Source organism: Triturus cristatus, chromosome 12 (assembly GCF_964204655.1).
Source record: "Triturus cristatus chromosome 12, aTriCri1.1, whole genome shotgun sequence".
Classification (NCBI taxonomy): Eukaryota; Metazoa; Chordata; class Amphibia; order Caudata; family Salamandridae; genus Triturus; species Triturus cristatus.
In genome coordinates, this window is record NC_140595.1 from 819,893,199 (window position 1) to 819,909,280 (window position 16,082).

General features: G+C 52.9%; 1 protein-coding gene across 2 annotated transcripts in view; it reads left to right on the forward strand.

The window, feature by feature from the left end:
• TFR2 (transferrin receptor 2) overlaps positions 1–16,082 on the forward strand; it is a 250,474-nt gene that overhangs the window by 115,748 nt on the left and 118,644 nt on the right. For both annotated transcript variants that reach the window (XM_085638512.1, XM_085638511.1), the window contains one exon: positions 8,888–8,958. In XM_085638512.1, the coding sequence (XP_085494638.1) occupies positions 8,926–8,958 (33 nt within the window). In that variant the 5' untranslated portion in view covers positions 8,888–8,925. The remainder of the gene's footprint in view (positions 1–8,887; positions 8,959–16,082) is intronic.

Below are 16,082 nucleotides of genomic sequence, written 5' to 3' on the forward strand. Positions count from 1 at the left end.
CAGAGATCTGGGCCTAAATCCATAGTTTTTTTGCTCTTGCTCACCATGCCACCCCAGTTTAGACCTGGCCATATGCAAATCAGTCTTGACCCTGTGCCTCATGGGAACAGTCCAGCCCGAATTGTCGTGAGTCCCGTGCTCTCCATGCCACTGGAATCAAGCTATCCTGACTGAAGAGGGGTGAAACCCCGAAACCGGTCCTAGGATGCTTGGTTCCAGTCCAGTGAGGACCTGGCTTGGCAGTTCGGCTGGACTGTTCCCATGAGGCACAGGCTCAAGACTGATTTGCATATGGCTGGGTTCAAACTGGAATGGCACGGTGAGCAAAAAAATGATGGATTTAGGCCCAGATCTCTGTACTGGGGAGAATGTATCACATTGTTCTGCATTTTGTCCATCAACTGTTGTTGTTGCATTTGTCACCCCGAGTGGGACGGGTATGCTCAGATGTGAGTCCCGTGCTCTCCATGCCACTGGAATCCAGCTATCCTGGCTGAAGAGGGGTGAAACCTCGAAACCGGTCCTAGGATGTTTGGTCCCAGTCCAGGGAGGACCTGGCTTGGCAGTTCGGGCTGGACTGTTCCCATGAGGCACAGGGTCAAGACTTATTTGCATATGGCTGGGTTCAAACTGGAATGGCATGGTGAGCAAAAAAATGAGGGATATAGGCCCAGATCTCTGTACTGGGGTGAATGTATGACATTGTTCTGCATTCTGTCCATCAACTGTTGTTGCATTTGTCACCCCGAGTGGGGTGGGTATGCTCAGATGTGAGTCCCGTGCTCTCCATGCCACTGGAATCAAGCTATCCTGGCTGAAGAGATGTGAAACCTCGAAACCGGTCCTAGGTTGCTTGGTTCCAGTCCAGGGAGGACCTGGTTTGGCAGTTCGGGCTGGACTGTTCCCATGAGGCACAGGGTCAAGACTTATTTGCATATGGCTGGGTTCAAACTGGAATGGCATGGTGAGCAAAAAAACGATGGATTTAGGCCCAGATCTCTGTACTGGGGTGAATGTATGACATTGTTCTGTCTATCAACTGTTGTTTTTGCATTTGTCAACCCGAGTGGGATGGGTATGCTCAGACGTGAGTCCCGTGCTCTCCATGCCACTGGAATCAAGCTATCCTGGCTGAAGAGGGGTGAAACCCCGAAACCGGTCCTAGGATGCTTGGTTCAAGTCCAGGGAGGACCTCTCTTGGCAGTTCAGGCTGGACTGTTCCCATGAGGCACAGGGTCAAGACTGATTTGCATATGGCTGGCTTCAAACTGGAATGGCATGGTGAGCAAGAAAACGATGGATTTAGGCCCAGATCTCTGTACTGGGGTGAATGTACAACATTGTTCTGCATTCTGTCCATCAACTGTTTTTGTTGCTATTACAAGTGAAGTAGCCCCGCTGAAGCTACTGGTACTGTCCTCTTACAGGTCCAGCAGCACAGCTGAAGGTACTGGTACTGTCCTCTTACAGGTGACGCAGCCCCACTGAAGGTGCTGGCACTGTCCTCTTACAGGTCCAGCAGCACAGCTGAAGGTACTGGTACTGTCCTCTTACAGGTGACGCAGCCCCACTGAAGGTGCTGGCACTGTCCTCTTACAGGTGCAGCAGCCCCGCTGAAGGTGCTGGCACTGTCCTCTTGCAGGTGAAGCAGCCCCGCTGAAGGTGCTGGCACTGTCCTCTTGCAGGTGAAGCAGCCCCGCTGAAGGTGCTGGCTCTGTCCTCTTATAGGTGTAGCAGCGAAGCTGAAAGTGCTGGCACTGTCCTCTTGCAGGTGGAGCCGCCCCACTGAAGGTACTGGTACTGGCCATTATACATGAAGCAGCCCTGCTTAAGGTACAAGTGCTGCCGTGTTACAGGTGAAGCAGCCTGCTGAAGGTGCTGACACTGTCCTCTTACAGGTACAGCAGCCCCCGCTGAAGGTTACGGTACCGCCTTGTTACAGGTGCAGCAGCCCCGCTGAAGGTTACGGTACCGCCTTGTTACAGGTGAAGCAGCCCCGCTGAAGGTGCTGGCACTGTCCTCTTACAGGTGCAGCAGCCCCTCTGAAGGTTACGGTACCGCCTTTTACAGGTGCACCAGCCCGTTGAACTTGCCGGTACCGCTCTATTACAGGTGAAGCAGCCCCGCTGAAGGTGCTAGTACTGCGAAGCAGCCCAGCTGAAGGTGCTGGTTCTGCCCTATTACAGGTGAAACAGCCCCGCTGAAGGTGCTGGCACTGTCCTCTTACAGGTGAAGCAGACCCGTTGAAAGTGGTGGCACTGCCCTGTTACAGGTGCACAGCCCTGCTGAAGGTTACAGTACTGCCTTGTTACAGGTGAAGCAGCCATGCTGAAGGTGACGGTACCAACTTGTTACAGGTGCAGCAGCCCCGCTGAAGGTGACGGTACCACCTTGTTACAGGTACAGCAGCCCCGCAAAAGGTGACGGTACCGCCTTGTTACAAGTGCAGCAGCCCCGCTGAAGGTGACGGTACCAACTTGTTACAGGTGCAGCAGCCCCGCTGAAGGTGACGGTACCACCTTGTTACAGGTACAGCAGCCCCGCAAAAGGTGACGGTACCGCCTTGTTACAAGTGCAGCAGCCCCGCTGAAGGTGACGGTACCACCTTGTTACAGTTACAGCAGCCCCGCTGAAGGTGACGGTACTGCCTTGTTACAGGTGCAGCAGCACCGCTGAAGGTGACGGTTCCACCTTGTTACCGGTGAAGCAGCCAGCTGAAGGTGACGGTACCACCTTGTTACAGGTGAAGCAGCCCCGCTGAAGGTTACTGTACCGCTGTGTTACAGGTGCAGCAGCCCCGCTGAAGGTTACAGGACCACCTTGTTACTGGTGAAGCAGTCCCGCTGAAGGTTACGGTACCGCCTTGTTACAGGTGCAGCAGCCCCGCTGAAGGTTACGGTACCTCCTTGTTACAGGTGCAGCAGCCCCGCTGAAGGTGAGGGTACCGCCTTGTTCCAGGTGCAGCAGCCCCGCTGAAGGTGACGGTACCGCCTTGTTACAGGTGCAGCAGCCCTGTTGAAGGTGACGGTTCCACCTTGTTACAGGTGCAGCTGCCCCGCTGAAGGTGACGGTACCGCCTTGTTACAGGTGCAGCTGCCCCGCTGAAGGTTACGGGACCGCCTTGTTACAGGTGAAGCAGCCCCGCTGAAGGTTACGGGACCGTCTTGTTAGAGGTGAAGAAGCCCCGCTGAAGGTTACGGTACCTCCTTGTTACAGGTGCAGCAGCCCCGCTGAAGGTGAGGGTACCGCCTTGTTCCAGGTGCAGCAGCCCCGCTGAAGGTGACGGTACCGCCTTGTTACAGGTGCAGCAGCCCTGTTGAAGGTGACGGTTCCACCTTGTTACAGGTGCAGCTGCCCCGCTGAAGGTGACGGTACCGCCTTGTTACAGGTGCAGCTGCCCCGCTGAAGGTTACGGGACCGCCTTGTTACAGGTGAAGCAGCCCCGCTGAAGGTTACGGGACCGCCTTGTTCCAGGTGCAGCAGCCCCGCTGAAGGTGACGGTACCGCCTTGTTACAGGTGCAGCAGCCCTGTTGAAGGTGACGGTTCCACCTTGTTACAGGTGCAGCAGCCCCGCTGAAGGTGACGGTACCGCATTGTTACAGGTGCAGCTGCCCCGCTGAAGGTTACGGGGCCGCCTTGTTACAGGTGCAGCAGCCCCGCTGAAGGTGACGGTACCGCCTTGTTACAGGTGCAGCAGCCCTGTTGAAGGTGACGGTTCCACCTTGTTACAGGTGCAGCTGCCCCGCTGAAGGTTACGGGACCGCCTTGTTACAGGTGAAGCAGCCCCGCTGAAGGTTACGGGACCGTCTTGTTAGAGGTGCAGCAGCCCCGCTGAAGGTGCCGGTTCTGTGTCAGACTGGCGTATCCGGCAATCTGGCTCCTGTTGGGCTTTTTTTGACCGGTCACTCTGTAGGCCGGGTTGTTGGCTGTTTTATGGCCTGGGGTCCAGTAAGTTATTACTGTTGATTTCCCTATTACCACAATCATTTCCAACAGCAATACTACAAGTTCAAAACTGCCCCAATTTGCTCACATAGACCACTTCTGTAGCTATCTAATTCACCAATGGCGGAAGCCTTTATTTTGGCGCCAGGCCCGTTTTCTGTCCCAGCCTAGCCCTGTGTGAGGCTGGAGGCAGTCCTGAAACTTAGGGTGAGGGGTTTTTTTTTCAGTTTTTATATAGCGCAAATGGACCGAAGGTATCGGAGCGCTTTACACGAGCAGCGGTTACATGACACAGCCTCATTGGGGAGCACAGGCCGTAAAGGCCCGGAAGCAGAGGGAGAGAGCGTCTCCTTAACATGTGCACAACATGTCTGCACTGCAGCCGTGGCCTCAGCAGAAACACAAGGGGAACTGGTCAAGCCTTAGGGTGGGGAAAAAAAACACCCTAAAATACAAACAGCAAATACTGCAGGAAGCACTCTCGCTCCCCTCAGAGTGCCAGTCACACCTACAAGAACTCTCACACTCATCAAAGACTAGCAGTCACACGACTGAACTCTCACACCCCTTAGAGTGCCAGTCACACTTACAAACACTCTCACACTCTTCAAAGTCTAGCAGTCACACGACTGCACTCTCACACCCCTTAGAGTGCCAGTCACACCTACAAGAACTCTCACACTCATCAAAGACTAGCAGTCACACAACGGCACTCTAGCCCCCCCCCAGAAAGTGCCAGTCACACTTACAAAAACTCTCACACTCTTCAAAGTCTAGCAGTCACACGACTGCACTCTCGCTCCCCTCAGAGTGCCAGTCACACTTACAAGAACTCTCACACTCCTCACAGACTAGCAGTCACACAAAGGCACTGTCACATCCCTCAGACTGCCAGTCACACTTAAAAAAAACTCGAACACTCCTCACAGACTAGCAGTCACACGACTGCACACTCACACCCCTTAGAGTGCCAGTCACACTTCCAAGAACTCTCACACTCATCAAAGTCTAGCAGTCACACGACTGCACTCTCGCTCCCCTCAGAGTGCCAGTCACACTTACAAAAACTCTCACACTCTTCAAAGTCTAGCAGTCACACGACTGCACTCTCACACCCCTTAGAGTGCCAGTCACACTTACAAAAGCTCTCACACTCTTCAAAGTCTAGCAGTCACACGACTGCACTCTCACACCCCTTAGAGTGCCAGTCACACTTAAAAAAAACTCGAACACTCCTCACAGACTAGCAGTCACACAGCAGCACTCTCACACCCCTCGGAGTGCCAGTTACACTTACAAGAACTCTCACACTCTTCACAGACTAGCAGTCACACGACGCTCTATCACACTCCTCGCGGACTACCAGTCACACAACGGCACTCTCACACCCCTCAGAGTGCCAGTCATACTAATAGGCACTCTCACACTCATCACAGACTAGCAGTCACACGATGCTTTATCACACTCCTCACAGACTAGCAGTCAGCCAGCGGCACTCTCACGCCCCTCAGAGTAGCAGTCACACAATGGCACTCTCATGCCTCTCAGATTAACAGTCACACAATGGCACTCTCACACCCCTCAGAGTGCCAGTCATACTAGTAGGCACTCTCACACTCATCACAGACTAGCAGTCACACGATGCGTTATCACACTCCTCACAGACTAGCAGTCAGCCAGCGGCACTCTCACGCCCCTCGGAGTAGCAGTCACACAGCGCCACTCTCACACCCCTCAGAGTAGCAGTCACACAGTGGCACTCTCCTGCCTCTCAGATTAGCAGTCACACAATGGCACTCTCACACCCCTCAAGAGTACCAGTTACATGGCGGCACTCTCACACTCCGTCCAAACGAGCAGTCACACAACGATACTCTCACACCCTGACAGAGTAGCAGTCTCACAACGGCACTCTCACACCCCTCACAGACTAGCAGCCACACTTAAGAGAACTCTGACACCCCTCACAGAAAAGCAGTCACACAGTAACAGTCTCACACTCCTCACAGGCTAGCACCAGAAGCTCTCTCACGCTCCTCGAGACTAGCAGTTACACGACGGCACTCTCACACCCCTCATAGGCTAGCAGTCACATGACAGCATTCTCACACCCCTCAGAGTAGCAGAATCTCTGTTGCGCTCCTCGTGACTAGCAGTCATACCCCTCACAAACTAGCAGTCACACTTAGGAGCACTCTCACACTCCTCACAGACTAGCAGTCAGATGACGGCACCCTCACAGAGTAGCAGTCTTACCCTACCAGAAGCTCTCTCGCGCCCCTCGAGACTAGTTCTCTACCAGATCTCAGCATGCTTGGTGAGAATGACTGCACTCAGGCCTGGTAGGTCAGGCCTACCGGCCCTCAGGCACTAGTCTCAGTCCACAGCAGAGACAAGCATTGGCAAAGCCATCAGGCCTGACTTGTATTTTCAGTTACAACCTGGACCTAATGGGTTTGCCACCGCTTCTTTCCAAAGGCCACATCTGCAGACGAATCTTTCACTCACCCAAACAGATGGTATGGCTTCTGAGTGAACTATTTAATCTATTTCCCACCACGCAACTTTTAAGACTTCGGCGAGAAAGATAAAGTAACTTATGAACGATTACTAATAGATTACATTTCTTCAGGTGTTATTTTCCAGCCGCCTGTTTTGGGGGTTCTGTGGGTGGGCCTTGAATTATAGTCTGATGGCTGGCATGGTGGTGCATGGGGGACGGCTGAGGCTTCAATTATTTCCTTAAGACCGTCAAAGTGGTTTGTGGGTGGGGGTGGGGGGTGGGTCCTCTGTCTTCTTAGGGCTAGTATTGTATTGACACATTTATGTAGCGCATACAACCCCTAAGTTGGGCGCTAGGCCACTTGCCTGCCTCTGGGGCACTCTACACCATGTGGCTTGCTTGGTTGGATGAGTGTGGTTTTTGGTTTCAAACTATGCGGACCCTGCTTCCATGTTGTGCATGAGGCCCCCTGAAGTGAGTTATACTTTTATGGGGCGAAGCGCTTAGCGGTGTGAAGGCGCGTGAGAGATAAGCACGCGGTCTGTGTTTGGCAGTGGTTGGCAGCTGTGAGCAGCTCTGCGGGTCCCTTTATGCTATTTCTTCTGATCGTCGTCCACTTACCCGCTTACTTCACTGTCCATTCAGATATTTTGTTTAACAGTTTATGGTTCTGAGCAGGCGCAGGTTGGGGGGGGGGGATGGTGGAGAGATCTGCTGGGGTGGTCTTTGTTAATATCATCTGATGTGTAATTGTCATTGTGAGATGTAAAGAAGCGGACATGGCACAGATTTACCAAACTGTCAGACAACGCAGCGCAACACCCAAAGCTGCTGCGTTGTATTGTGTGCAGCCACGGTCCGGGCAGGTTACAGCGGTGGGCCGGTGGGGCTGGGGAAGGGGGATTTCAAGGGATGATGCCGAGTGAAAAATAATTATTTATTTAATTTTCCTTCTGCATCGTCTCTCGAAATCCCCCCTTACCCGGCCCCACCACTCCACCTCTATTACCTGCACGGACCGCGGCTTATTGTGTGACAGGTAAAGAGACGGAAAGCGCCATATCTGCAGAGTTAAGGCGCTATCTGATTTCTCCGTAGCACAGGTGCACAATCCTGCTGACGAGCGCCACGCACACACCTTTACGCCACTATGCTAAGGTGTCCGGGTGAGTCTAGCATAGGTTTCTTACTGGAAGGGTACCCTTGAAGTACAAACCACTATACCTAGACAAACCTTAAAACTGTTCCCACTTTGGATGTCTGCTCTAGAGTGGCACCAGCGGGAACAGAAAGCAGAAACAAAAGACGTGTTTCTTTTTTAACATCTGCTTCAAAGTGGGGTTCATTTTGGGGGTAAAACGCCGTACACTATTGTTAGTAGAGAGGGTGAGTGGTTTCACGCGTACGCCCACGTACCAGCCATGGAGTGCCCCTTGGCACAGGGTCACACCAAACAGCGCCTCGCATTGCTTTGTGTTACCTTCAGACAACCTGAAAGTAAAACCACAAAAAACATTTTGTGTAGGTTTGCGTCACTTTTGTGAAGTAAATCCAGTGCAAAAGGTTTGTAAATCCGGCCCAAGGGACAGAGCTAGTTGGGACCCACAGTGGTGACCTGAGCTAGAGTCCTCCATTGGCCAGCGGCAGGTGTCCCATCTCCCCAGGTATTCCCGCCTGTACGGCTGGTGACGGCTGGTTTGCTGCTGTGGTCTGGTACGGTTCTGGGCGATGGACATGACCTGTAGCAGTTTAGTTGTCTGTAAGTATCAGGGGGTCAAACAGCATTAGGGGACTTCTATGCACCTTGTTTCAGCTACATTCGCCGCAGACACTGAGGGGCAGACTTTTGCGTCACTTTTCCCATGTTAAAAGTGGCGCAAGGGGCTTGTAAATCTGCCCCTCAGTGTTATGGTATATATTAGTGAGGGGAGGAGAGTTATGCAGGAAGTGACATCCCCATTTCACACCCATCTAGACACAGGTCAGCCCTTCATAACTTTCCTGGACATTTAAAGTTGTTTGTGTACAAGAGTTTTTTCTGGTTGGGCTGTTGCATTTCTAGGACCTGTGGTTGGCTGAGCCCTGTGGTGGCTTCTAAAGCCCTGTGGTGGCTTCTAAAGCCCTGTGGTTGCTTTTAAAGCACTTGTGGTGGCTTCTGAAGGCCGTGTGAAGTTTTCTTGAGGTCACCAGGTTGAGGTGAGGGTTCAACAGGAGAGTATTGGGCTCCTGCCCAATGGTCACGAACTGGGACAGGACGATACAGTGCCTGCTCCCACGCGGTTGCGCTTCGAAGCGCTGCATGCAGGAGGCACAGACGCGCACATGCCAGTTTCTTGATAGCCTCCCATGAGATTTGTGCTCGGAAGGGCGTGGGGTGGGCCGGGTGGGGAGCGATAAGACGAGCCGCCCTCTCACTGGCATTGGTGTGTCTCCCACAGACTGCAGTCTCTTCTGAGAGGTGCATCGAGGACAAGGCATGGACTCCGTGAAGTCACTCTTCGCCAGTGAGGTAAGGAGACCTGCGCTCTCCCCGCTCTGTGCTGAGTCCCCCCGGGGCCCTCTTCTGTTTCCCCTCTCCCCGGGCCCTATTCTGTTCCCCTCTCCTCCGGGCCTTCTCTTCTATTTCCCCTCTCTCCAGGCCCTTCTCTTCTGTTTCTCCTCTCCCCCGGGCCTTTCTGTTTCCCCTCTCCCCGCCCTTCTCTTCTGTGCCCTCCCCCGGCCCCTCTCTTCTGTTCCCCCTCTCCCCCGGGCTCTCTCTTCTGTTCCCCCTCTCCCCCGGGCTCTCTCTTCTGTTCCCCTCTCCCCGGCCCCTCTCTTCTGTTCCCCCTCTCCCCCGGGCTCTCTCTTCTGTTCCCCCTCTCCCCCGGGCTCTCTCTTCTGTTCCCCTCTCCCCGGCCCCTCTCTTCTGTTCCCCCTCTTCCCGGCCCCTCTCTTCTGTTCCCCCTCTCCCCCGGGCTCTCTCTTCTGTTCCTCCTCTCCCCCGGGCTCTCTCTTCTGTTCCCCTCTCCCCGGCCCCTCTCTTCTGTTCCCCCTCTCCCCCGGGCTCTCTCTTCTGTTCCCCCTCTCCCCCGGGCTCTCTCTTCTGTTCCCCTCTCCCCGGCCCCTCTCTTCTGTTCCCCCTCTTCCCGGCCCCTCTCTTCTGTTCCCCCTCTCCCCCGGGCTCTCTCTTCTGTTCCCCCTCTCCCCGGCCCCTCTCTTCTGTTTCCCCTCTCCCCGGCCCCTCTCTTCTGTTTCCCCTCTCCCCGGCCCCTCTCTTCTGTTTCCCCTCTCCCCGGCCCCTCTCCCCGGCCCCTCTCTTCTGTTTCCTCTCTCCGGGCCCCAGGGCCGTTTCTACCATTAGGCAAGACTAGGCGTCCGCCTAGGGCGGCAAAGGGGCTAGGGCGGCAAAAGGGCGAAACATTTTTTAATTTGAAGGCAGCAGCACCCGTATGTGAGTGACTGTGCAAGCGCACCTGCTTTTAAATGCTGCGCACCCTAGCATAGTGGTGTGTGGAGCGGGCCGGTGGTATCAGTGTATACACCTTCTCACTCCGCTTTCTGCTAGTCGCAACTTCCTCCCAATGTTCACGCATTATCTGCTGCTCACTCTTCTCTCACTCAGTGCTCCCCACACTTTCATGGAATGGGGCCATTCACCTCCCCCCTAACCCATCGCCCCCCACCTGCGCCAGTTACTTGTGAAGAGTTTCTTTGCTGGGCTGCTCGCATCCCCTGCTCATCCCTTTTCTGTCAGCCCCCATCTCTCCGCAGCACTTGCTGCTGCCTTTTCTTGCCCACCCTCTCCCTGCTCCGGGCATTTCCCCCAGCCCCCTCCCCAGCCCTCCTGTGCTTCCGCAAGCCTCCTGTGCTTCCGCGTTGAGCTCCCACTGTAGTTAATGTGTCCCGCCGCGAACTCAGCCCCGCGCGGGGATGCTCCCGCCTCGCAGCCCTCGCCCTCCCGTCCACCTCCACCAGAAGCACCTCCATCCGCTGCGCCCCCACGAAACACGGCTCCGCCATGGCCTGCCCTTCCCGTGACCCTCTAGACCCGCCCTGCCTTTATCTGCCCCGGCAGTCCACGAGGTGACAGACCCGTGGACCCACCGCCCTTCCAGCCACGGAGCTCCTTTCCCCTCGGAGGCCGAGAAGGCAGAGAAAGCACAGCGTCGCAGTGACAGAGGTAGAGGGAAGGGGCGCTGAAATGGGCAGCAAAGGCCTAGCTTTCAAGGGTGCAGTGGCACCGACACACGGAAGGGCCCAAATAAAGCTCTTATTTTTTACTACACGGGGGCTGTTTTCCTTGCTCGCGCCTCGCAGGAGGGCCTGTTATATATGGCACCCTTGCGAAGGCACTAGTAGTAGGCAGGAGAGGATGTGTGGGGTCTAAATGAGCGGACTAGGGCAGCAGCAAGTGGAGAATGATTTGTAGGTGCATGTAGGAGAGGCAGCGGGGCTCGAGCCTCGAGGTGGTGGCAGACGAGAAAGGGGGTGAGAGCTGATGAGAAAGACGAGAAATCAGGAACTGCTAATGAGGGGTGAGTGGAAGAGAGCAGACCACGCAAGAACCAGGGACATCTGGTGTATTAGGGAAGCAAGGAAGGGCAATGCAACACAAAAGAATCAGGGTGTGAGCAGGAACCACTGAAGGGAGGTAAGGCACGCACAGAAACAGGGAGAAGAGAGGCTAGTGGGGGAGGGCAGGAAAGAAAGAAAGGGTGAGCAGGAACTGGTGAATGGAGGGCAGGCGTGCTGAAGGAAGGGACACAAGTGAGTAGTTAGAGAATTAAAAGACCCCCCCACTTGAAACTTACCTCTAATCACACCGAGCTTTCCACTCATCCATCCACCCCCTTCACCTTTCCATACACTAATCTCTTGCTCCATTCAGCCATAGTTTTTCCATCCATCCATCCGTGATGGCAGGCAGAAGAGGACCACAAACAACGCATTCACTTTTAAAGAGGGGACCAGTTTGCCAGTCTATGGGGTCAATGCTGCCCCTGCTTAAGCTGCTGGAGTAGGAGGGGTGGTTCCCCATCCCACCACTGAGAGAAGCAGTGAGCTCTGCAGAAAGGAGTATATCAGAGAAGCGGGGGGAGGGGTAAGTGTTGAATTAAGGTGAAATGTGAGGACCACTGATATCAGGAAGTGATGAAAGGTGACGGGGAGGCATGGGTTAAAAAAGGGGGAATATTGAGTGCTATAAAGTCAGTGGAGATGAAAGACACCAAGAGCAGAGATGAAAGAGGCGAGGCGGGAATCATTGAGGGAGAAGGTGGTATGATAGGAAGTATCAGGAGTGCAGGGCCTGTGAAGAGATGCGAGCTGGTGAGACAAGAAGGACAGGACCTTTTGAATAGGGACGGGGCAGGGGGGTGGTTTAGAACAACACGGAGTGCTGGAGGGAGAGGGACAATTGAGAACTGCAGAGAGAGTAGGGGGAAGAGGCAGAGGAAGAGGAGAAACGCAATGGAACGAAGAACACTGGAACAATAGGTGATATTCTCAGGGAGAGTTAATAAAACCAGTGGAGGGGTGAGAGGTGCAGAGTAGGGAGCTCTGAAGGGAGGGCGCGACACACTAGTGAGGAGTCCATGAACTTCAGAAGGAGAGATGCATTGTTGGAGAGATCTCTGTTTTGTGTAGTCCCAGATCTGAATAAAAGTAGTATTGAAGGTTAATGTCTCCTTCAAAGCACATCATGTAATGTGCAGATGACCGAATCTTTTTTTTAGTGTAGCTAGGTAAGTGGGCGAGTGATGGTAGTAAAAGGGAGGGGCGGCATTTTTCAATTCTCGCCTAGGGCGGCAAAACATCTAGAAACGGCCCTGCCGGGCCCTCTCTTCTGTTCCCCTCTCCTCGGGGCCCTTTCTTCTGTTCCCTTCTCTCCGGGCCCTCTACTCTTGAGGCCTTAGGTCTGCTCTCCTCCTCCTCCTCCTGCCCTCTGAGCCGTAGGCAGCTGGGCCCCTTCTACCCACCTCTCCTAGCCCGAGGTCCCCCACCCTCTCCTTCACTCCTACTCTGAGACCCTACCTTCCCTCTTGTCTCTCCTTCCTGATACTCCGAGCCCCCCCACACTTTGTTCTCCTCTCATTTCCTCCTATCACGAGGCCTCCGACCCCTCTTGTCCTTCCCTCAGACCCCCGTCTTGTCCTAGTCTATGCCCTTCGTCTCCTCTTCTCCTTCCCTTCTTTCCGTCCCTCCTTTAAAGAGGTCCTCCTTAACCCCACACCTTTCCTCCCTAGCCAGAGGTCCGCACCCTCTCTTATCTTCCCTCTTCTCCTCCCCTTCCATAACGAGGCTCTCCTTAACTCTACGCCTTTCCTCTTTCACCCCTAGCCAGAGGTCCTCACCCTCTCTTCTCCTCCCCTTCCATAACGAGGCCCTCCCTAACTCTACTCCTTTCCTCTTTCACCCCTAGCCAGAGGTCCTCACCCTCTCTTCTCTTTACCCTCTTCTCCTTCCCTTCCATAAAGAGGCCCTCCTTAACTCTACTCCTTTCCTCTTTCACCCCTAGCCAGAGGTCCTTACCCTCTCTTCTCTTTACCCTCTTCTCCTTCCCTTCCATAAAGAGGCCCTCCTTAACTCTACTCCTTTCCTCGTTTCACCCCTAGCCAGAGGTCCTCACCCTCTCTTCTCTTTCCCCTCTTCTCCTTCCCTTCCATAAAGAGGCTCTCCTTAACTCTACTCCTTTCCTCTTTCACCCCTAGCCAGAGGTCCCCACCCTCTCTTCTCTTTCCCTTCTTCTTCTTCCTTTCCATAACGAGGCCCTCCTTAACTCTACTCCTTTCCTCTCTCAGCCCTAGCCAGAGGTCCTCCCGTGTCTCTTCTCCTCTTCTATAAATATGCCTTCCTTAACCCTTCTCCTTTCCTGTTTCATTCCTAGCCAGAGGCCCTCCTGCATCTCTACTCTTCTTCTATAAAGAGGCCCCTCCTTAACTCTACTCCTTTCCTCTCTAGCCAGAGATCCCCTTCCGTCTCTTCTCCGTCCCTCCTAAAAAGAAGCCCTCTTTAGCTCTACTCCTTTCCTCTTTCCCCTCTAGCCAGAGGTCCTCCTCCATCTCTTCTCCGTCCCTCCTATAAAGAGGCCCTCTATAACCCTACTCCTTTCCTCCTCCCTCCCTAGCCAGAGGTTCTCATCCCTCTCTTCTCCTCTTCTATAAAGAGTCCCTACTTAACTCTTCTTTTTTTCTCCTTCTTCCCAAGCAAGAGGTCCTCCTCCGTCTCTTCTCCGTCCCTCCTATGAAGAGGCCCTCCTTAATCCTACTCATTTCCTTCTTCCTCCCTAGCCAGAGGGTCTCATCCCTCTCTTCGACTCTTCTATAAAGAGTCCCTCCTTAACTCTTCTTTTTTTCTTCTTCCTTCCTAGCCAGAGATCCTACTCCGTCTCCTCTCTTTTCCTTCTTCTCCGTCCCTTTTATAAAGAGGCCCTTCTTAACCCTGCTCCTTTCCCCCCAAGCCAGAGGTCCTCCTCCGTCTCCTCTCCTTTCCTTCTTCTCCGTCCCTTCTATAAAGAGGCCCTTCTTAACTCTACTCCTTTCCCCCCTAGCCAGAGGTCCTCACCCATCTCTTCTCCTCTTCTATAAAGAGTCCCTCCTAAACTTTTTTTCTCTCCTTCCTCCCTACCCAGAGGTCCTTCTCCGTCTCTTCTCCTCTTCTATAAATATGCCTTCCTTAACCCTTCTCCTTTCCTGTTTCATTCCTAGCCAGAGGCCCTCCTGCATCTCTACCCTTCTTCTATAAAGAGGCCCCTCCTTAACTCTACTCCTTTCCTCTCTAGCCAGAGATCCCCTTCCGTCTCTTCTCCGTCCCTCCTAAAAAGAAGCCCTCTTTAGCTCTACTCCTTTCCTCTTTCCCCTCTAGCCAGAGGTCCTCCTCCATCTCTTCTCCGTCCCTCCTATAAAGAGGCCCTCTATAACCCTACTCCTTTCCTCCTCCCTCCCTAGCCAGAGGTTCTCATCCCTCTCTTCTCCTCTTCTATAAAGAGTCCCTACTTAACTCTTCTTTTTTTCTCCTTCTTCCCAAGCAAGAGGTCCTCCTCCGTCTCTTCTCCGTCCCTCCTATGAAGAGGCCCTCCTTAATCCTACTCATTTCCTTCTTCCTCCCTAGCCAGAGGGTCTCATCCCTCTCTTCGACTCTTCTATAAAGAGTCCCTCCTTATCTCTTCTTTTTTTCTTCTTCCTTCCTAGCCAGAGATCCTACCCCGTCTCCTCTCTTTTCCTTCTTCTCCGTCCCTTCTATAAAGAGGCCCTTCTTAACTCTACTCCTTTCCCCCAAGCCAGCGGTCCTCACCCATCTCTTTTCCTCTTCTATAAAGAGTCCCTCCTTAACTTTTTTTCTCTCCTTCCTCCCTACCCAGAGGTCCTTCTCCGTCCCTTCTATAAAGAGGCCCTTCTTAACCCTACTCCTTTCCTCTTTCCCCCATAGCCAGAGGTCCTCGCTCCTCTCTTCTTCTCCTCTATATCAAGACCCTTCATTAGCTCTTCTTTTTTTCCTTCCTCCCTAGCCAGAGGTTCTCATCTGCCTCTTCTCCTTTTTTCTCCTAACCTCCCAATCCGAGTTACTCCGTTCCATTTTCTCCTTTCTTTCTTTTCTTTCCCTGCTATCCTGAGACTTCTCCTCCATCCGTCCTCCCCCCCCCCCTTTCATATTTTCCGCATCTCCTGTTCTCTCAGTCTACTTCCTTTCAGTCTCAAGGCCGCCCGCCACCTTCACCCTTTCCTTCTCTGCCTTACCATCTCCCCATTCCTTCCTTCCACTCTTCTTTCTCCTCTTCTCTCTCCTCAGGCTTTCTTTCCTCTCTTTTCCTTCCGTCTTTTCTTTCTTACACCTTTCCTCATCCCCCTGTACCTTGCCTCCATTACATTTTCTCTTTGCTTGATATCTTCTTATTTGATTTTTCCTTGGGGATCTCTTTACGTTTTCACTACTTTTTTCCGCCCCCTTCTTATCTTTCTCTTATTTTTACTTCGCTCCTAATTTCCAACTTATTTATTTATTGCCCCGCCCTGCTCTAGGCTATTCTCTTTTTTTTATTTCCTTTCTATTGGCGACTCCTTCAAAGCTTCTATCTTACTACAGTCTCGCCCAATGTCTATTTCCTGCTTCCCCCATTTCCCCCCTTTTTCTTCTCCTTGTTTCTGTTTTCCTGTTCCTTTCTTTCAGAATATCCCTATTTTGCCTTTTTTTTACTGTTTGTTTTTGTTTTTTCCACTTTCCTCCTCCTCCCTTCTTTCTATTGTTTCCCTATTTTCCCTTTTTCTCGTCGCATTCTTACCCACTTCCTTCTTTCACGTTTCCATGTTTGTTTCTTTCAGAATTTCCACTTTAAACCAATTTCTTCCCATGTGGTTTCTTTTTTCCCTGTTTCTTCTTTTCCTATTTCTTTTTTTATCAGTTTCCCCCATTCCATGTTTCCTCCATTCCCTGCGTTTTCCTTCCTTTACCATTTTCTTAACAATACTCATTGTTCGTATCCATTGAGTGAACCTTTGATGTTTTTGCGCTTGCTGTCAGTTTTTTTCCTATTCCTTCCTCTTCATTTGTAGTTGTTTTACACCCATCTCTTCCACGGACACGACTGCCTAACCCCTCTCTATGGTCTTCCAAGACCTTTGATTAGATCAGACTGATCCTGTCACACACACACCTACC